This window comes from Physeter macrocephalus, chromosome 19 (assembly GCF_002837175.3).
Source record: "Physeter macrocephalus isolate SW-GA chromosome 19, ASM283717v5, whole genome shotgun sequence".
NCBI classification, from domain to species: Eukaryota; Metazoa; Chordata; class Mammalia; order Artiodactyla; family Physeteridae; genus Physeter; species Physeter macrocephalus.
Window position 1 is genome coordinate 69,222,140 of NC_041232.1, and position 22,698 is coordinate 69,244,837.

Genomic DNA, 22,698 nt, shown 5'->3' on the forward strand with positions numbered 1-22,698 from the left:
CATGGCTGAATATGAAATCAATATACAAAAACCAATTACATTTATATATATATCAGGAACAAACAATTTGACTATTTAATTTTAAAGAAAATACCATTATCAATAGTAACAAAAATAAGGTACCTAAGAAAAATATCATCAAAAGATATACACAGGGCTTCCCTGGTGGCGCAGTGGTTGCGCGTCCGCCTGCCGATGCAGGGGAACCGGGTTCGCGCCCCGGTATGGGAGGATCCCACGGCCACAACAGAGGAAGGCCCGCATACCACAAAAAAAATAAATAAATAAATAAAAAAAAAGATATACACAACCTCATGAAAAAAATTATAAAACTTTGAGATATCAAAGAAGACCTAAAGAATTGGAGAGATAAATGAGTGGAGATAATCATGATTAAAGACATATTCATTTTTTCCCAAATTGATCATCAGATCCCATGCAACTTCAATAAAATCCCTAAAAGGCTTATGAAAGACCTTGGCAAACTTATTTTTAAATTTCTGTGGAAAAACATAGCTAAAAGTAAAATGTACATATGGGATGAGACGAAGAGGAAGGACCTTACCTACCATATGCCAAAATGTGGTATGAAACGTCCTACAATATGGCACTGAGGCATGGGTAGACAAACTGACCAACAGATCAGAAAGAAAGGACGCAGAATGAAAGACCCTTACAAATACAGAAACTTATGATATTGCAGAAATAGCACCGTGGATGCCTACGGAAAGGATGGACTTTTCAATAAATGATGCTAGAACAAATGTATATCAAGATATTTAAGAAAAAGTGGAATTAAACCCCTACTTCCCACTCTACAGAATCAATCCCAACTGTATTAAAAACTTAAATGTAGATGTCAAAACTACAAAATGCTTTCCGGAAGAAACATATAAGAGAATATCTTTATGACCTTGAGGTAGAGATGGATATTCCAACCATGACACGAAACATGAAAAGGTAAAGGGAAAAAAATGACTACATTAAATTTAAGGCCTTGTGCTCACCAAAAGATACCACAGGGAGGGTAAAAAGACAGGTCATAAAAAACGGGAAAGTATTTGCAGCATGCGGGACTGAGAAAATTATTATGCACATATATATCAAGAACATCCACAAAGCAGTAATAAAATAACAATTTAAAAAGAAAACAGACTCAAAAGAAAACCGAGATGGGGAGATTCCATAGAAGGAGCATGAATGATAAATAAATACACAGAAAGATGTTTAACCTCACCAATTATCAGTGAAATGCAAGTTAAGACCACAGTGAGATACATTTTATATCATACACCCACTAGATTGATACAATTAAGAAATCTGAGAACACCAAAGGTGGACAACAATATGCATCCATAGTAACCTTTTATGCTGTGGGTAGGAGTGTAAATTGGTAACAACTTTGGAAAACAATTCGGCACTATCTTTTCATCTGGAACATTTGCATGACTCGACAACCCAGAAATTTGACGCTTAGACATCTACAGGAATCAAAAGAGATGATCAAGAGTGCGTCAAGGCCTTCCCTGGTGGCACAGTGGTTGAGAGTCCGCCTGCCCATGCAGGGGACACGGGTTCGTGCCCCGGTCCGGGAAGATCCCACATGCCGCGGAGCAGCTAGGCCCGTGAGCCATGGCCGCTGAGCCTGCGCGTCCGGAGCTTGTGCTCCACGACGGGAGAGGCCACAACAGTGAGAGGCCCACGTACCGCAAAAAACAAAAACAAAACAAACAAAAAAAAGAGTGCGTCAGGAGGTGCTAGGAAAGTGTGTAGTCTCAAAAAAGGGAATCAATCCAAAGGTTCATTAACTAGTAAATACATAAATAAATTGAGGCATATTCACCAGCAGTGAAAATGAACTAAGGCCACACACAGCAACATGGAGAAATCTGAAACACGCAATGCAAGTAGCACAATACAACATAGGAATGATACCATGTTTATAATCCTCCATCAAGAGGGGAAAAAAAAAAAAAAAGAAAGAAAAAAGAGAATATTTACCTCTGGCAAGAAAGACGGGGGAATGCAGATAAGGAAGAAACCCAGATGGTTCTGATGATGCTCTAGTTTTGACAGTGAGTGGTGGGTCCCCTGGTCTCCACTCCATCATTTAGCTTCACAATGCATATATGCTACATGTATTATTTTGTAGGTATCAAACATCACAAGATAAAATATGTTTTGGAATATTTGGTTGGGGTGAGACTTATAAAAAGCATACGGAAGGAAGGGATACAGAAGCCACCAGTGTAGCCAACAGTCAACAAAACTCTTGTTATAGCGGAGCCCAAGAAAGAGGACCAGTCAGTAGGGAGTGTGAATGAGAGGGAGAGTATGTGTTTGGTTTGTTACGCTTTTGTTTTGTTTCTATTATGAAATATTTCGAGCATTGAGGTGTCAACCGTAACAGTCTACCATTTTTTTCTTTCCAAAAAAATAAAGCACCACAGATCACTGTGGAAGCGCCCTGCGTGCCCTCCGCACCCCGAAAGGAAGGTAACTGCATTTCGTTTGATTTTTTTAACAGAGAGCTACCGGCGCAGGCCTGGATGCTGAAGGAGTTCTCCAGGAGGCAGGAACAACACGTGGATGCTGTCCGCTTGCATCAGCTTCACCTACTAACTCACCAGCACAGGGCACGTGCGTTAAGGGGTTTTCAGCTCAGCAGAGACGGTTCTGGACCTCGCTCCTTTCAGCACCCTTCTGATGAAGCACATGCAGAGCTCTTGGGTCACGGGGCCCAGAATCACTAACTGGCGTACCTCTCAGGATCCAGCCCATACCCATGGCATTCCCCCAACGCTCTAACTAGCTGGCCGAAGCAAAGGTGGCAAGGAAGAGAGAAGGAGGGAGGAAAACCTCTTTTTTTCTTCAACTTGAACAGTAAGCAGAGCGCAAGAATGGTGACAGTTTTCCTAACTAAAATGGACTAACAAACATAGTGGGTTGAGAGGGGACTCCCAAGAGTGAGCCATAAGATTCGTGAGAAAATGGAGGGAGCGGGGCAGAGAAGGAGCTAGATGGTCAGAGAGAAAGGCGAAGCAGGGCTATTCACCGGGAGGTGTCGAAGAGAAAGGCTTTAGTTTGTGGCTAATCCAAAGTTACCAGATAACTTTCCCCCATGGCCACCTCAGACAAAACAGAATCAGGTAAACAGCGTTTCCACCTCAGACGTAATATCGTACAAATCCTACCACCTTCCTAAAGTTCACCAGAGATGCTCCACAACAGCGTGGGGATGTGCTGATACCTGATCCCAGGTGTGTGATGGAACCAATTCCACAGGCTGAACCGAACCATCAGAACGTTTACTGGTAATCAGAACATAAGCTAGAGGAAGCCTACATAGTGCATAATTACTGAAGACCATTAAATAAGAAAGCAGAGTCCCTTTTGCCTCTTTCTCCCACTCCCACCTCTGCACCCCCTCACGACAGAATTGCAAAATCAATCTTCCACTTTGCTCAGAAAACAAAAAGCACTTCTGTGGCATTTGGGTGCAAAACAGGCAGTCACAGCACACAGTAGCTGAACGAGGTCTCACGGTTACTCTTAGAAGATATAAAGTAGAGTCAATTTTCAAGTATTCACGTTCTAGAAAGTTTCTCTCTCTCTCTCTCTCACTCACACACACACACACACACACACACACGCACGCACACACACACACACATGCAAATGCCACCGTGAAAGCTCCCCCAGCAACCCCATCTTTCAGCTGGGTTTCTGCAAAAGTCTCACCGCTGGTTCGGGCCACCCACCCTGACTACCCTTGAGCTGTGTTTTCCAGGCTGCAGTCAGAGTGTTCCCAGGCACAAATCTGGTGGGAGGAAAGTGCACAGTCTCCCTGCCTCGCAGCCTGGCATGATCTGGCCCCTACCTTCCCTCTCCCCAGCCTCAGCTCCAACCAAGCTCTAGCCCCTCCCCAAACACCATGCCCTGCCGGACCCCCAGCCCACTTCCCTGCCCCTCCCCCTCAGACCTCAGTCAGGTGTGCCAGCTTCAGGGAAGGTTCTCCTGACTGTGTGGTCAGATACCCCGCTGCAAACTCATCTAACGCCTCACACCTCTCAATGAGGAGGTTGACATTTCTCTGGTTGGTTATTCAGTGAACGTATGTGTCCTACATTTAGCCAATGCAGAACCGTGTCTGTTTTGTTCATCATTTTATTTCTAGCACCCAGCATACTACCTGATACGTGGTGGATGCTCAATACAAAATTCTGAAAGTAAATGAGTAACTTCCTGCATATGAATATTTAAATAAATATTTAAAATATTCAAGGGTGGGAACAACAACAAAAAGAAATATCTAGCGCCCTTGAAGTAGATGGGCACTATCTACAAATCTGATATTTTAATTTCTGATCCCCCCAAAAAAAACCCAACAAAAACATATGGGGCATAATTGTCATTGCCTCCCAAAAAGTCTTTGGTACCAAATTTGAGAGTACATCATAACAGTACGCTTCAAGGTCCAAATTCCATAATCATTCAAGGCCATTCTCCCTCCTTTATACTCATGTAGAAGTATACACACACAGGATTTCAATGTTTCAGCTAAAACTGTAAAGTCTATAGTTATATTTAAAAAGCATCTTTGGAAGAAGTCTACTTCCACACTTTGACATCACTTATTCGAAAAGCACTGTCTTAGTGAATCAATGTAGAGCCTGTACCCAATGACAGCAGTATCCTATGCCAACTGCAATGCTGGCCTTGAAATTTTTTCTTCTTTATATCACCATAATACCTAGCACTGCAATTTGAATCTTGACTCTCAAAAAACATTTACTAAATGAATAAATGAATGAACGAACAAATGAGTACATGAAAGTTAATAATTCTTAATAATTCTCGTTATTCCGGTGAAACATATTCACAATGAAATAAAAACCACTATGTACATTCATCCCTTTCACTTTTCTGAAGCTTTCAACGTTCGTTAAACAACCAAGCCTTCATCAACAATAATGAATTTTTTAAGTAAAATTAATTGCTTAAAGTAATTATGGAGTATTTCTCACCTTATCCAATTCTACCAAAATTACTAGGGATTAAAGTGGGACACTACAAAATGTACACCCATGTAAAAAAGAAATAGTTCCACATGGGCTGAAAAGATAAATTGAAGAATAATAAGAGGTCAACAAAATCAGGAGGAAATTAGATGTCAAAAGAAAATCAACCATGCAGCTAAAAGAAACTAAATGAAGAATTACAGTGCCAACCAAAGAACAGAAAAGCATTCCATGGTTTGGGATACCAGTTAGACAATGAAGTTCTAGAAGGCACCCAACAAATAATGATTATTTGAACAAGGATTGAAATGGACATTGTTCGGCCTTCCTTTTCAAAATTGCAAAACTGGGTTATGTATGAAATTGTAGATTAAATCCTGAAACATGATTACCACCTGATGACCAAAATGTTTTCTCTCTGAGTTTAAAGGTGAAGGCGTTGCAAAATATTCCCGATATGAATCCCTTATGTTCGAAAGTGAAGAAAAAGTTTGGGGAAGACATAGGTTCGAAACTGACATTTTTTTTAAAAAAATGGGTAAAGGGGTCTAGAATATTCCCTTTGTCATAAAAATATTGTTTCTATTCTGTAGCAAACATTCATTAATAAATTCTTCCTACGCCAATTCCAACTAGAACTTGAACTGTTGGCTTCAACTGGAAACTGGAATCACTGAAACAGTAGGAGGTCACAGAGGGAAAGAAACTGTAACGTGAACTAACCAATACTCAAGGAGAGGGTGGTATTTACGTATTTTTCCTATGTGTGATGTCAGTATGACACATTTTATTCACTTTGCCAATATGAAACAGCTATTTAACGGCAAACATGGCAAAAGAATCTAGATTGCCAGAATTCAGTTAAATAAATCATTTTCTCCAAATTAGCTTAAAATTTCCACTGCTGAATGATACAATAGGAAGAGTTTGGAACCGGGAACATCTAAATCTTGACCTCCACCCTCCACTACCATTAAAAACATATATTTGGGAAGGAACTAGATTATCTCAAAGGGAAATGGAACCAGTGCCTGGAGGTGATTGAGGTGCCTAGACCATAACTGAGTCCACTGCCAAGCTGAGGAACCTGCTCTCTTTCATCCACCCTTTGCAATGGCCTTCCTCTGCGCCTGGTTCACAGTGATCTTGAGATAAAATGCTCTGTCCCAATGCCCCCATGTCAAAATCCTCCTCCTCTTTCAAGAATCAGAGTCGATTTGTCCATGAAACCTTCATTATTAATTTCCCCCAGCAAGAAATAAGTTTTTCTTTATCTAAACTCCCACAATGTTAATGACACTTGTCTTCTGAACACTGAGTATTAATTAAACATGTACATTTCTACTCTTTCCTGTCAAAATACATGCCCTCTCAGGGCAGAACCTTGCTCCCACAAAGCCCTCTGAGTCCTATAATTGCTAACGCAGGGGATGTGTACACAGCATGTACTAAAAATATATATTAGATGAACCATCAATAAGAATTATGATAGGTAGATAAAAAATAACTGGCTAGATAGATACAACCGACATCCCATCTCCACTGGCTACACATTAAAACCCGAGGGGCTAAATTGAAGCTATGCTATGAGTCTCCAGATAGTGATATAAATAAATAGACCTTTCTAAACCATTCATTACCAATTTTTACTCCTCTTAAGTGGATATAAAAGTAATTACTGACAAGATATGCAAATGTGCGTGTTTTTCATCTTGCTCTTCAGCATTTTACACAAGATGAAAACCGGAGTGTCCAGAGCTATCATTTCAATATCTTCCTTCACAGAAGGCAGGTCTTTCCCTCGTTTAAAAGTCCTCGAAATGCCCTGTAGTTAAGTCTTGGCTTGGGAGATTTTAGATATAAAACCTTCCGTTTGGATGCCTTGCAATTCAGCTAAGTAGCCCAAAAGGGAATGTTTAAATTAATGGAAGATTAAAGCAAGGAAGAACATTCTAAAAGGTATTCCGTAATGGGGCTTTGTCACCACCTTCTCTGTTTTATTGGGAAAACAGTCTTTTCCCAGGAGGCTGAAAGTTTATATGCCAATCATCAGTCTCGTTTAACTATTCGAACTTAAAAATGTCAGAGAAAAAAAAAATTAGTAATGGAAATGCTGACATGCTATGAAGTCAAGAGGCACAAGCAGGTGCTCCTGTAACCCAGGGTCATAATTCAATCAAGCTGCATTTTGACGTCATCTGTTACAGAAAAAAACCAAATGGTTTATGAACAGCACCAGAACCCCCAAGATTAAATTACAGCCCTGATATTTAATCAGGGGTCTTACTTTGTTATTTTTAATAACACAATACATTTTAACAGTTATTCGTCAACTGCCTTAGCCAAATTAGGGCACGCGATGACAAGTGAGCTGGATTACGATGTCCATCTCTCACGATCTGAACTTTTATTATTTTTCAAAAATGGAAGATTATACAAGTTTTCCTCCTCTTAAGAAACATACAGTTGGTACCAAAGGATTGAGTCCAAACCTTAATTAAAAGCAGCATGGGGTCCCTGAGCAGCAGGTCAGGACATCTGTATTTGTGTCCTATTATAGCCCATAACCAACTGTATGATTTGGGCAAAAGACATTTAACCCTCCCAAACCTTAGCTCTTTAAGCAAAAAAATCATAGAACATCTCTAAAGTCTCCTGGTAAGTCTAAATTTCTATAAATCCTTTACTTGAAAGGCAATCTTGTGTAGTTTCTTTGGGATTCCCTGAGGATAGAAGGGCAAAATTTTTATAGCTGAAAAGACAATGAATTTTTAATTTAATTTAAAAATCACTCCGATCAAAGAGGCATTTGTCAGCTAAAAATTTTAGGGGCAATATCAATGTCAGCAAATGAAACACGTTCTTTAAAAAGTAATGTACAAATACTGCTGAACTGTGAAGGGTTGTTTGCAAAACAGATCAATACAGGCACATCCAACAATGGATTGCAGTTAATAAACCGCATATAGTAATTACCACCAATGGCAGTTTAGAAAGTCATTCATTAAATGTTAATTGTCACACGAAAGTACAAAAGCAGACATTTGAACAATCAAGTGGCTGCACCTTTAAATAGAATGCTTTCTTACAGCCCTTAAGTTCATCCATATAAACTGATTCTAAACACACCTGGGTATCTGATATGCTGATTAACTGGGCCTTTACTGTTGAAATGAAAGCAAATATGACAACCTTTTTCAACACTTTTGCTATTCCTTTGAGCCTGATTTAAAATTATATATATATGTAAAACTTATAGAAAGTGTCAACCAATCTTCTCTAAAGATTAAATTGTTATTTCTCTTACATCTCTCATAAGCATTAAGAGACATATGGTTGAAAAGTACCCACCTAAACCTCATGCGCCTACGTCATTGCTGAGTCTAAGTGGGGTCACAGATTTAGAAAATGGATAACCCATGTGTAAGCTTATAAACTTGGCGGTCAATTCTGAAAACTTTATTCAGAGTAATAAGAAACCGGTAACAAAAATAAATAAAACCTTTTAAAAAAATAACTTTGATGGGCTTTACTTTCTCTAATACTCAGCACCATCTAATTAACTTGGAAGAACACCTGGTCATAAAAAAATAGCTCATAAAAGACAAAAAATAAAGAAGGAAGGGATTTTTTTCTGTTCCTACCTAGCTTCATTTGGATGCTCTGTACAAAATCTGACTTACCCAACATATAGGTATAAGTTCTAAAGGTTTGGCCAAGAACATTTTGGTTCAAGACTTGTAAACTGAAGAACATTTCAAAACACACCATGTTCCTTATTAGACAACTTCAGATCTGTTATCTTGGCTTATGGGAACAGATCTAAATAGCATCATAATACTAAACGTTGCAGCCTGGGGCCACCAGGACTCAACTCTCTGCCTTGGACTAGGTTGCAAACTTCCAATATAAAATGTAGTTTACCATTAGGAGTAAATGTTTGATCTGTAAAGCTTCCAAAATTACTTTGTTTATCATAGCAGATGAAAGCAAAAAGGAATAATTTTAAGCTCAAAACAAAACTGTTTATATGACAGTCTTTACTGCTCCATGATTCTAAGCATTTAAGACAGAGTCGAGCAATTAACAGCATAAACTTTCATTACATAGTTCTATTATATATGTTTACGTGACTTAGCTGTTCATCTGTTATTTAAGTGATTTCCTCATTACAATAGTAGGGTAAAGATAATTTGCTGATGCTGTCAAAAATGTTAAGCATTTCAGGCTCAACAGATCTTGGATCCCTACGCTTGTTTAATGCATTTTATTTACTTAAGTCAATGTCAAATAGAGTACTGCTTCTTCCTTCTGAATTTAGAAAACGTAACATTTTAAGGACATGTCTGGTAACAGACATATCAAAACTTCAAAACTGCTTATTTTAGTGATGCAGATAGAATTCAGGGTTTTTGTTCTTGAATATTAAGTTTCAAAGCTCTAACAAGGAACTGCAAAACTTTTTTTTACAGTTAAAGATAGGAAACCTTCATTTTTTTTTAGATATTAACAGAGCAAGCTTGGTTACCTCAACTTTTGGTTTGACTAGGTACATTAAAATAATTGAAAACAAAATATTTTCACTGGTACCCAAGCAGACTGTCAATTTACAATAGAACCAAAACACAACTTTGAAAATACCTACTATATTTTCCTTGTTAAAAAATAATAAAAATATGAGAGAGATACTAAGTCACATTGAAATCCAACATAAACTAGAAGCCTAGTTTGGATAAGAAAGCAGGAAAAATAATGGCCATGGTTTATATCATTATCTTAAACATATTTTTTAAAAATGTTTATCTACTCTAAAGATCGGGGACAGTACTGCACACCAAGCCTCAATAATATATCCTTAAGCCTATAAGATATTGAAAAAATAAGCTATATCTGACTCTGTGTCTGTGTGTGTGTGTGTGTGTGTTTGTGTGTGTGTGAGTGTGTGTATGTGTCTGAAAAGACACTGAGCTAGGCAGACCTGGGTTTAGAACCTGATTCATTCTCGCTGCCTTGAGAGTAAGTAGTCTACCATCTCTGAATCTCAGTTTCCTCATTTATAAATTGAGCACGGTAATCCTGGCATCTCACCGGGTTCTTGTGAGGATTAAAAAAATACAAGAATATAAAGTGCACAGCACACCACTTGGCATAGTAAGAAGCACTTTAATTCTGTCAGTGTCATGCCCATCCACCCCTGTTATTCAATCTAACACCTTGCAAATAGTCACAGGCCAGATCAGGCAAAGGAGAAAGATCAACAATCCAAAATTCAGCTCCAAACCTTAAAAAGCATTCAAAGGGCACATGCACACTTAGAAGCATTTGTAGGCACAAAGATCAGCACACAAATCCTGATACCCTATTACACAATACAAATTTAGAAAAACATAGTAGTGAAACCAATATTACTCCAATCAAAGGATTTGCAGGGCCATATAGAACTAGCAAATCAAAACTTGTTTCTTAGGTTAGCAAATAAAGGCATAGTTTAGAACCTCTTAACTTGGGCCTCAGTTTTCTTTGTCTGTACAATGAAGGCACTGGGCTGTCTATTTCTAAGGGGTTCGATCCCCCAAATTCTATGATTCTAACAGAATGCGTTTAATGCCACTTTGCTTATTTTGTAACCTGTTAAATTATTCTGTATTTTACAAAAGCCATACAACCATTATGAACTGCACTATAATAGTAAGGCTGTTTAAAACACACACACACACACACACAATTAAATAAGCGTACTCCACAAATACCTTTAAGGGAGACCATTTGTTTTTTCACGCCATAACAATGAACTCAAACTGTACGGATGGAAATTAATTCAGGATGCTGACCATTGGAATTTTCTCTGTGATACAAAACTACCCATTGGATCGATTTATTTTTTCTTACTCAATTTACCAAACTGATGTGCCATTTGGGTGTCATGTGGGTGTCGGTGAACTAACTTGTGTCAATGTCAAGAAATGTTTTTTCTCTTCCAAAAATGACCATGACATGGATGTGGTGTGTTTTACTGCTGCTCTTAATTGTTAAAACACCCATCCATTTGGCACCTTTAACAAATGCTGAACACCTAAGTAAAACTAAACAGTTACGGGGAAAAGGCTCAACTTTTAAACTAAGGGAGGAAGATGTAGGATCCGTCACAGACTAACTGTAAATACATGTAACAGATGTGACCAGGACTGTTGTTGAGTATGGATAATTTTAGAGCCCCAACTTTAAAACTACTTGTAAAAGATGCCAAAGCTGGTATGTTTATCTTTTGCTCACAAAAGACTCAAAGGTAACCAAAGAAACTGTAGTTTTGTTATATTAGACAATTAAACCCCTGTTCATCAATAAATTATAGACTCTAGGTGATTTTTTTTTCTTCTGTTAACTGTGCCATCCTACTTTTTAATGAGAATAATTTTCCAATCATCCAGGCATGTGGATGCTTTTAGCTAGTTTTAAGATCAATGATATAATGGATCTGAAATCCCTTTATATAAGTCACCATATAGGTTTCAAATATTTCTTAAAAATAATTCCAGAGCCCACCAATTCTCCCCGTTAAGGTCATCCAAGCTCTGAAGTATCATGGCTGAATTGTTTTAGTGCTCTCTGCTGAACACCTGCAAACATCAAACAAAAACTGCTGGTCCTTTCCTGGGTTGACAAAAGCCTTTCATGTGAAAAATGCTCCCTGGGAATGTCAGGCTGTAGCTCAGGTTACATTCCATTCTCCCTAGCAGCCTCACCATTTCTTAAGGTGGTAGGAAAAACCATGTTTGTGAAATGAAAGATTAAAGGCAATATGGCCACACTTTTTTTAATTCTCACATTGCAAATCACGAAGGAGTGTCCTATATGAATGGAATCCACAGCTACTGAGAACTTTAAGCATGAAACATTACCATGCCTCACTTTGAAAAAACAGAGCTGGTTTTTCCAATACGAACAGTTCACTTATACTTTGGATCTTCTTTCTCTGGACCCAAGTTTCAAAGCTATCCATGGAAGTGACATCTGAGCACCCTTGGGACAATGGATATTAACCTGATGTACATTTAGAGAATTATTTCTCAGTCCAAAGTTTCCTAGTTCATCCTTCCAGGAGCAAAATGCAGTTTTCCTCATTTTTTTTAATTTTTTATTTGTTATGCTTTAAAAGGCACTTATCTGTGTTACTGAGTGGAAACAAAGCCACTTAACTGTGTCTTGGACAGATGAGAAAAATCAACCCTCCAATCTGTACCGTGTATATTATAGTCGCCATCATACTGCACTGGATGAACACCCTGCATTTTCAATCCAGCAGCGAGAACAAAATCAGCACTACACTTTTTACCTTTACAAGTAAACATCTGGGCCTGAAAACTACACCTCTGGTACAACGTCACTTAAAGTTTAACACCTTAAAAATAAACACAGCATATTCATTGGAAATATCACAACACGTCTCACTAAGGATGAAGTCTCTGCCTAGGTTTACGTATACAGATATACTGTCTTAAGAACTGTGTAAGTTTCAGTATATGCTCATTTACCAAAATGCATTAATACATATTCATACTTATTCAGCCTACACTCTATAAACACTTAAACATCATAGCAAGGACTTCATTTAAATGTGAACATAGAAAAGGGACCAGATGCACAGTTATCTTTTGAAATGTAACACAATTTCATGCTTCTAAATCACCTTACTTTATTAAACTATACCTAAGCTGATATACTTAATTATTCCAAATGTGTCAACTTTTACAAATACAAAAGAGTATTTTTGCACTGACTCTGAAAGCAGTCTATCTCTGAGCCTTTCTGACATAATCTACTTTCAGATTTCAACTGAATATACATTTTCTTAAGGAAAATCATGAAGAAACTTACTGTCAGAGATAAAGTTAGCAACTGTTTTGATACTGTCTAACATGAAAAATTAATCTGCCTACAAGAGAGACTTGTACTCATCTTTCCCTCAAAGTTGTATAGAGAACACGATACAGAAATTTGGAAGATACAATACGAATACAACAACAAAAAAAATTTTAAGTCCCAAATGAAAATTATAACAGGGTCCAGGACAGTAAAACACAAACATATGGTCAGCAGCCCTTTTAGTCAAAGTGGACCCCCCAAAATAAAAGATAAAATATAACTATAGGAGGCATCTCATATTTCACAAATCAAGTTATAGAGATAAAAAATCCCTTAGACTTACAGGGGCCAGCAAAAGGAGAAGTAACTTATTTGGAAATGAGTAACTTTTAAATGCCATTAATTTTATTTAAAAAATACCAATTATACAAATCACAAAGATGAACAGATTTCTTTCATTGCTACAACACCAAATGAATATTAAGAGATGTGAAATTATCTTCAATAGCTAACAGACAATTCCACTGGTATCTCACAGCTAAACGATGTCAACATTTACCAGTCTGACTTAAGAACAGGACTCTGTCTAATGTCCTGTTATGTACCACTGCCAGAACTCCTAAAATACTACAGCTGTTTAACAAGCATAAATGGATTTAAGCCTTGAACCTAAAGGACAGCAGGCAACAATGTATGCCTCCTTCTGATATGAAATTCACTAGACAAAAAAAATACGTTTTAAACGAATAGCATATTTTCAGTTTTCACTTTTAATAAGAGACCTTCAGAGAGTCCCCTATTAAAACTCCTCCTTAGATACCAGATAATCACTGCACACACAGATTCCTTTGTGAATAGCGCTAACGTCTTTTTAAAGCATCAGCCAAAGACCTTTCATTTATAAAATGTAAAAGTCCTTCCAAATTTGCAACTTTAAATATAGAAAAATTCATTGCACAAGTAAATTCTTTAAAAAAAAAAAAAAAAGCTAAAGCACCAAAAAGGATATTTTCAATATAAATGAATTCATATTTAGCTCTCAGATTAGCAAAAGTCTCTCTATTTACAGCTATGGTTTACTACGCAGCATTCATCTGCAAAATTAAGTGCTCATTTCTTTAAAAGGGTTAATTATACATAGTACCCAATAAAATTGATATTTACAAGGGATTTGCCCTTTTCATGAAAGTTAGATTTTTCCCTCTATTTTCAAATAAAGAAACATTAATTTATTCCCCCACGTTAACACTGCCTTATCTTCACGTGTTTGATTACAACCGTATCAGAAAATTGCTTTTAGAGTAAGTGATGAATTCTGAGACAGTTTCCTTGATTTAACAAAAAAAAAAACACCTACTATTAATTTTGCAAAAGATAACGTTTTTGCCTAAGTTATACCACTAATGGATAATGAAATAACCATATCATTACAGGCTAAAATTTCAATGACTTTTTCAGAACACTTCAACAGAGCCAAAAATATACCATGAGTGAATAAACAGCTAAGAACATTTAACTACACACTAAGAAAAGAATTTACATACTTGAGCCAGTAAAATGTCCACTCGCCAAAGAAGTTGGTCCATTTTTCCCACTGCTCACAGGAGGTGAAAACATCTAAAAGAAACAAAGAAATATTACTGTTGAAAAGAAGACATTTGTGCCTTCCGAGTTCATCAAAGATCTTTCATACTCTCACTATATAATATACAGTTTATGCTAAGGGTTCATTTTAGTAAAATACATCACCATCCAACTTGAAACTACAACAGGCACAACATTACCAATCACTCTCCCCCACCCCACCCGCCCCAACCTTTACCACTGTTTTCTTTTTCCTCAGGTTCATTAGATCGCCAGAACTAGGCTACATTTTAAACCAACACAGTCCCCATAATGTGAACAAGATTCAGTGTGGAGGGCAGCAAGCTCTCTAGAAAACACTAGTTTTACAAAGGAGAAGAAAGTTGCTTGTTTTATATTGAAAACCTTGGCCATAAACGTGGCAACGTCCATTTCCATCCCGTATAGGATTTGCCTGTCATATGTGAACCCAAATAAAAATAAAAGTGCCACCTGCACTAAATTCTCATTTCGTCTCTAACATGAGAGCAATTTGAAGCAAGACTCTCTCTCCCTCTCTCTTTCTCTGTTTCTCTCTCTCTCTCTCTCACTCTCACTCTCTCTCTTTCACTCTCTCTCTCTCTCCAGCATTTATTTCGACCCTAATTGGTTTCCCTCTTCTTCGACGTATCTAGTGGATAATGCGCACCTTCCCTGAGTCAGAGCCTGCAAAAAGCAAAGGAACGAATGGAGAAAGTGCAGCAAGCAGAAAGGGGGCTACAAAGCTGCCTAGGGCTACGTTTCCTGGCAAAACTTCCCAAAGCCATTTCTCCAAAAGGTCTAGAAGAGAAGCAGCAGCAATAGTAGCGGCGGCAGCAGCAGCGGCAGCAAACATGAAAGAGCCCCACTTAGAAGGCGGTTTGGATTTTATTTGTGTGTTTTGTGGATTCTTTTTATTTTGCTTTGCAAATGCATCTTACACCAAACTCATCTGGCATTAAAAATGAATTAATTCCCCTGACATCTTTGGGACTTGGTATGGGGAAGGGAAGCAAAGGGATGGAGAAGGACCAAGTTCCGTCGTCAAACTCCACAAGTGTGTAAGTTCTGCTTTATGCTGATCTCAGGACTCCGAGATTTACAAAGACCGTCTAAGGGGTTCTAAAGAATATATGCTCAGCATATGCACACGAGTTTTCAGAATCCCAGGAAAAGATGCAATTAGGAGGACTACAGGTCCTACTAATCCAAAGCATCATCAGTTTAAAACTTTGAGACAACTGGGGTCTCCTATTTTCTCTTTTCCATTTTCAGGAAAAATAAGTAAATAAAATGAGTAGTGCGCAAAGTATCAGTACTCTCAGTGTTCAGATAAAGCCAAGTTTAGGGGTCGTTTACAGTTTTAGGGGGGGTCTGTTTTTCCCTTCCATTGGAGTGAGACTCCATTATTTGGGGGGTTCGGTGGGCAGGGAATTCAAAAGCAAGTAATCAAGACTGAAAAAAAAAGCCTGAATCGTCCATCACACCCAAAAATTGTAGTTAAAAACTTATCAAAAAGACCTTCATGTTTACCAAGGACTCAGCCAATTAAAAATTATTCCTGTCCTTTAGATTATTATTGGTTTGTAGCTCAAAGTGTTTGGATTTTTTGTTTTGTTTTGTTTTGTTTCACAGCTGTTGTTAGTTTCCACCGTTCTTTCTTACCGCACTGAAATCCAGTAAATCACTCAGCTCTTTGTCCGTCCCTAAGGCAGCCATTCGCTGTTGGTGATGCATTTTAGCAAAATCACACAAACCTAGAAACATGGAAATAACCGCAATCAGAAAATCCAGTCCCAATCCTTGGAGAAAACACAATCGGATTTTTGGAGACTGGGGGGGTTGTGGGGTAGGGATGTGAGGGCGGATGGGAATAAGGTAGAAAGGAGGGAGGGACAGGAGAGTTGTTTTTTGTTGTTTTTTTTTAAGAAGGAATAGGCAGCAATAGCAAAAAAAAAAAAAAAAAAAAAAAACCAAAAACTGCTATTGATATTGTATTTCCAAAGAGACGATCAAAACTGGTAACATCCACTATAAAACCAAATCCAGGAAGGAAAAAAAAAAAAAGCCGCTCTTCAGCGCATCATTTTATGCAACAGGAGGTAGAGCGAGAAATGAATGGATCCCAGAGAAAAGAGAAACTACTCAGAACGATCCGGTCTCAACTTTCCCCCCACCCCACCCCCCCACACACACTCACACACGCTCACACACACGCTCACACACACACCACTCCCCTCTGCGTTTCAAAGTAGCTATAAAGAAATTAAAGATGAGCGTCTCTGGAGTGAAAACACGTCCAAACGGGGAGGGGTGACAGGGTCGACGAAAGCGGGGGGGGGGAGGGAAGCGGAGTGGAGGGTCGGGTCCCGTAATGGTCCAGCACCCTAATTTGTGAAAGAAAGGGTTGTAAAAATTAAAGTCAGGGCCTTGGCAAAGTCATCGGTCCCTCCAAGTGGCACTGCCGGGGAGGGGGGGCCGAGGAGGGGTAGGGCCGAGGGGGAGGGAAGAGGCGCGGGAGAGGAAGGGGTGTCTCCAGGGGGAGCGCCGGGAGCCGGGAGCCCGCGGCACGGGAGGCGCGGAGCCGCGTGCGGGGCCGCCGAGCCCGAGCCCCACGCCGCCCGGCGCACCAGCCCAGCCGAGCCCCGCCGGCGCCGGTACCTACCGCCCGCGCGCGAGAAGGGGCTCTCCGTGCACCGCCGGCGCCGAGGCGGCGTTCATGTCTAACCACCGCCTCTACCTCCTCCGCCTGCGCCCGCGCCCGCTCCCGCTCCTTCCCCGCCGCCGCCGCCGCCGCCGCCGCCACTACAGATCCGCAGACACACAGCCAAGATCCCTGACTCTTAACACCAACTCTCTTCTCCGGGGAGGGGAGGGGACGAGGGAAGGGGGGGAGGGGGAAACACGCAGAGGCGCACGGAATTGCAAGTTCAGCAAAGAAATGGGTGGGGGGCCTCCGGCGGGGAGACGCGGCTCGCTCGGGTCGGGCTGGCTAGGATGCACCCCCCCCCCCGGAGAAAAAAAAAATCTCAACACCTCCCCCGCCGCGCAAAAAAAAAAAAAATACAAACGAAATTTCATCGAGCACCTCATTTTCCCTCAGAACGTCAGTTACAATCTGAAGCCTGAACAGTTCAGTTTTTGCCCGTTTCATCCATCGGAGGCACTTTGAAATTTATTCGAGTTTACATCCCCTCACTTCTTTCTTTCTCTGACTCTCGTTCCCTCTCACTCACACATCCACACACGGCAAAGCAAGTTTATACTAGGCTGCAAATACACGTGATGCAAAAAGACTTTGCCAAGAGGAACAATATTTTTCTTTTCCAGATATAAACCAAGCCACATCTTGCTGGGGAGATTTTCATGTCGGCAGTTCTGCGTTGGGGGCGAAACCTAAATTACATACGTTTTTTTCCCCTCCCTTTTAAGTCACAGAATAGTATAGCTGCAAACTTCAACAACAACAAGAAAGGCAATTTTTGAGGGTGGATGTTGTTTTGTTTTTACACTTGAGTTCCTAGGCACGCTAAGTCCCCGTTCACCAGCACTTTAAGTTTTTAATTCAACATTTACCATTACAGGCCCTGCATGCTCTTAAAACATACTTTTTCACATCACTTTTTAGGATAAAAATTAAGCTGCATAATTCTATCGTTTCGTAATAACAAGCGTACTTTATCCAGTATATGCAACATACGCTATTTTAACGTGTGTTAAAATACACATTCTATAAACCCTGTTACTGCTAGATGTGCGAGTACATACACAAAATGCATGCACACACTTTTTCCCATTGGCGATTATTTAATAGGTTGTTCCTTTTGTTTTAATAAAACACTGGGATCGACATTTAAAATATTAAATTCAATTACAAACAGTTTACTCTGACAGCAAATTGTAACGTTACCTTAAATGGCCACAAATATGCTCACAATATTCCAAGGAAAGTGACTTTAAAAAGAGAGACAAAAATCTTCTGCAAGTACTTAGTATCTCACATGTGTATCCCCCAAAAAAGTATTTTAACTGGTACTCAGTTCTGCTCCAGGGATATCCACAGAATACAAGATTATGCACCTGGCTCTGGTTTTTGCATATTCCACCATAAAACTGCAACAAAATTCCCTCCCCCAAAAAAGAAATCATTAAAAAAAAAAAATCCAACAACTTTTTCTTATTGTTTATAAAAAAAATATCAACACAGGATAGTTATAATTTTTCCTCAAACAAATCTTGTTGGTGGTTTTTTTTTTTCTTCTCCTCTTATAAAGCCTTAAACTTGTTCCAAGTTTAGAGGTGTCTCATCATCATCATCCTCCTCCTCCTGATCATCACCATTGACTCCCCCGTGGAGTCACATTGATAATAATAGGTTTCCCTGAAAGATACATTGTAATCCATTCACATCCGGGCACTGCGGACTTATAAAGAGAAGGCGCTGCGGCCGTGGCTGCTCCTCCAGACAATGACTGGGGAGGGGCGGGGCGGGAGCGGGCAACCATAGAGTAGTAAACAGAGTGCCTAGAGAGGCGACGAAGATGGCGGGCGTGCGGGCCACGCCTCCTCCGGGAAAGGAGCCGGGTGGCGGGGTTCTGGCGGTTGTCGCGCGTGGGCCAGAGCTGTAAGGGCTCTCGGGGCTGGGGGCTGTTGTTGCAGGCCCTGTGTTGCTGCTCGTTGCTTCTTGTTCCCGGCCCTTGCCCTTCTCTGTTCTTTGACTCAAAAGTGTGGTTTCTAAATAAATTAAGGAATTAAACTCCAAAGACTTGCGCGGAGGAGTCGGAGTCCGTGACGGAGGCTCGGGAGAGGGAGGCCTCCCCGACGGAAAGCCGGAGCCTGGTTCTCCCGCAGTGTGGAGCCGGCCCTCTTAGTGAGACTCGGGCGGCGTGGAGAGAGGCCGCTGAGCCGAGGTGTAGCTCCTGGGCCTGGAGAGAGATGTGAGTCGTCTCCTCAGCCACCCGCATCCATCTTTTTCTTGGCCCCTGGAAAGTGAACTAAGTCCAGAAAGTCCACACTTGGAGAAGACGCTCGTTTATTCCCATGTAGGCTTAGATCGATTCTGTGCTGTGACCCACTACTGATTCAACGTCTCGTTCTGGCCCAGAAAGTTCTACCCTCTCTAGCCAGTTTTCTGGTCTGTGAAATGCAAATAGCAAATGCCCGCTTTATGAATTTCGTAAGAATTAAAGGGATAAAGATAAAGACGGAGCTGCCCCGAAAGAAATCTTCCCTTTCCATCTCTAATTCCTCGCTAAACCAACTGATACGTCTAATCTAGCCCATGGGATTTTAAATGAAGATTACATCAAAAGAATAGCTTTCAGCCCTCCCACAGGAGAAAAGCAAGTAATAATAACGATAGGTTAACCCTTATATAGTGGGTTTACTATGTGCCAAAGACTGTTCTAAGAATTCCTCAAGTATTGGTTGTTTTAACCCTGAGAGTGGCTCTGTGGAGTTCGTGTTACTATTTGACCCAGAGCCCTTTAGTAAGTGGTACAAACTTGCCTCAATTACACTTTATTAAGTGATAGAGCCCACCTTGGAAGACAAGCAGTCTGCAAACAGAGTCCACGTCCAACCGCATTCCTATTCCATCTGGCAGCGGCAACATCCTAATCTCCATTTTCTGATGCAATTTTGTGGCAGTGACAGAGTTCAGATCAATTTTCATGATCTTTTGTTTATAGGTAAGTTTTTTTTTAATAAGTTTATTTTATTTATTTATTTTTGGCTGCATTGGGTCTTCGTTGCTGTGCAGGCTTTCTCTAGTTACCCAGGGAACAGGGGCTACTCTTCATTGCGGTGCACGGGCTTCTCATTGCGGTGGCTTCTCTTGTTGTGGAGCACGGGCTCTAGGCGCGAGGGCCTCAGTAGTTGTGGCACATGGGCTCAGTAGTTGTGGGTCGTGGGCTCTAGAGCGAAGGCTCAGTAGTTGTGGCACATGGGCTTACTTGCTCCGCGGCATGTGGGATCTTCCCGGACCAGGGATCAAACCCATGTCCCCTGCATTGGCAGGCGGATTCTTAACCACTGCAACACCAGGGAAGCCCTATAGGTAAGTTTTTAGAGGACAAGAATTAGGGCATTTATAGGTTGTTTCCCGTCTGTTCACACACTGTGCAGATTCCTGTCTTCTATACCCGTTCCATGTCCTCATCTTAAAATAAAATTTTACATTTAGACATCACTTTATGCTGCATTATCTCAAGCATTATCTCTGATTCTCAGAATAAGCCTCTACCCTTTCAACTGAAATGATGTAATAAAAAGATCACAACCGTTTGTTTAGGAGAAATATTCTACTGGCTCTACCTCTAATCAGCTCTGTGAGCTAAGGCCTCATGTCAGTGTCTTTTACTGGAAAAGGCAGAGACCAGATTTGATAATCCCATAAGATTCCTCCTAGTTTCCAGATTTTAAGACTCCCCCTTCCCCTGAATTTCAAGGGGAATAAATGATCTGTCCAGAAATCAATGATAGGATCAGATCTAGGACCTAAATGCACCTAGTTGCTGGCTAGTGCTTTTTTTTTTTTTTTTTTTTAACTGCACCTTACAGAAAACCATGCAACTGCCCTTCCAATTTTAACTAAGGGACAAATTTGAATTATTTCTGGTTTTTTTCCTGACCTAGTTCACTTCTACCCCCAGCTTCTAGATGTCTTCGAATATGTCATGTTAACGTCATCTCTGGGAGATATCTTATTCACCTACTGGGTTATTGAGAGAATTTAATTAAAAATGTGCATGAATGCAAAAAAAAAAAAAAGCAATCAGATAATAAACTATGGCCTCTGAGCGAGAACCATGAAAAAAATAGGTATACTTATGAAGATTGGCATCACCTTAGAAAAAAAGACTCAACAGAATCCTGTGAGGCGTAGATAAAAAGGGAAATGTAGTAGATATGTTTTAGGGTGCCTGCTCTATCATCTACAGAATTCTTTCCCTAGGTACCTGTTCATAAATCCTGATAAAGAGGTAGAACTTGATGTGGGTGCCACATGACTCCTTCCTGACCTAGCCCCAGCTGATTGGACCACAGGAGCTAAAAGAGGAAGAAATTGACAGTGGTCTATAGTGAATGGATCTGACATGTTGGAGTCAGCTGGCCAGAGCTGGTGTCAGGAAGCCAAGCCTTGTGAGAGCCATGGTTATGGGGAAACAAGAACCATGAGTAAGCAGAGGAAACTGCTCTTCAAATAAGAAGGAAAGGTCTTGGAAGTTCGGAGAAAAGCAGACAATTTAGTCCTAGGAAGAAATGTCTAGAGATACTTTCCCAATTATTTGAGGACTACCTTGCCTCCTGTCCATAAGAAAGCTGATTCCTGCAGTGCGCCCCTTCCCTGAGTGAGCTAACCTGAGTATTTTTCTGATCCTTACACCTAGAGAGTTTAACTAGAGGGAGACGCAAGAGGGAGGGGATATGGGGATATATGTATACATATGGCTGATTCACTTTGTTATGCAGCAGAAACTAAAACACCATTGTAAAGCAATTATACTCCAGTAAGGATGTAAAAAAAAAAAAAAAGAGTTTAGCTAGAAAACAAAAAAAGAGCTTTGGATTTCAGCATTTCTAAACAGTCCTTAACATTAAAAAAAAAAAGAAAGTAGTGTCTGCTATTCAAGGTGTAAACAATTTGTTCCACTCCCACATGGCAGAAATGCCATCCAATTTTATTGTACCACATATAGGCAGGACAGTATATACAATTGTCATTCCCTTTCCTAGCATGTTATAACCTTGGGCAAGTTTCACACCCCGTCAGGCGTAAAAAAGATAACTTGTCCTCAATACATTACATGACTGGTTAAAATCGAATGCAACAGTGGAGGTGAAAGTGCTCTGCAAATAACAAATTCCAATCAAACGTAAGGCATCATTATTGCATAAACTGAGTTGATGCCTAAAGATAACATTTCTTTCATAGGAGTGTGAGAGGCATGGCAAATATTGAAACCCAGTGAGTCATAGAAAAGAACAGACATTGAAGGGTGCTTGGACCAAACCCTTCATTTTAGTGGAAGCTGTCAAGGCTCAAGTGGGATGACTTGTCCAAGGTCACATTGCTAATGAGTTACAGAGCCGCAAGTAGCCCTCCAGGAACTGAGTGCCAGTTCAGAATGCCATGCCATTCTCCTTCAAATTCATCCAGTTTGCTCTTCCCCAGTCTTACCCATGTTAAAATAAATAAGCAGACAAAACC

General features: G+C 40.1%; 1 protein-coding gene across 15 annotated transcripts in view; it reads right to left on the reverse strand.

Annotated features, from left to right (window-relative positions):
• TCF4 (transcription factor 4) overlaps window positions 1–18,632 on the reverse strand; it is a 363,640-nt gene extending 345,008 nt beyond the window's left edge. For 5 of the 15 annotated variants that reach the window (XM_024132216.3, XM_024132221.3, XM_024132213.3 and 2 more), the window contains exons 1-3: window positions 17,152–17,275; window positions 16,152–16,243; window positions 14,429–14,501 (exon numbers count right to left, since the gene is read on the reverse strand). In XM_024132216.3, the coding sequence (XP_023987984.1) occupies window positions 14,429–14,501; window positions 16,152–16,223 (145 nt within the window). In that variant the 5' untranslated portion in view covers window positions 16,224–16,243; window positions 17,152–17,275. Of the gene's footprint in view, window positions 1–14,428; window positions 14,502–14,706; window positions 14,795–14,960; window positions 15,071–16,151; window positions 16,244–17,151; window positions 17,276–17,574; window positions 17,595–18,396 lie in introns of those variants that run through there. The other 10 variants (XM_024132215.3, XM_024132209.3, XM_024132211.3 and 7 more) reach the window with 7 other exon arrangements.
• Window positions 18,633–22,698: the final 4,066 nt, after the last annotated feature.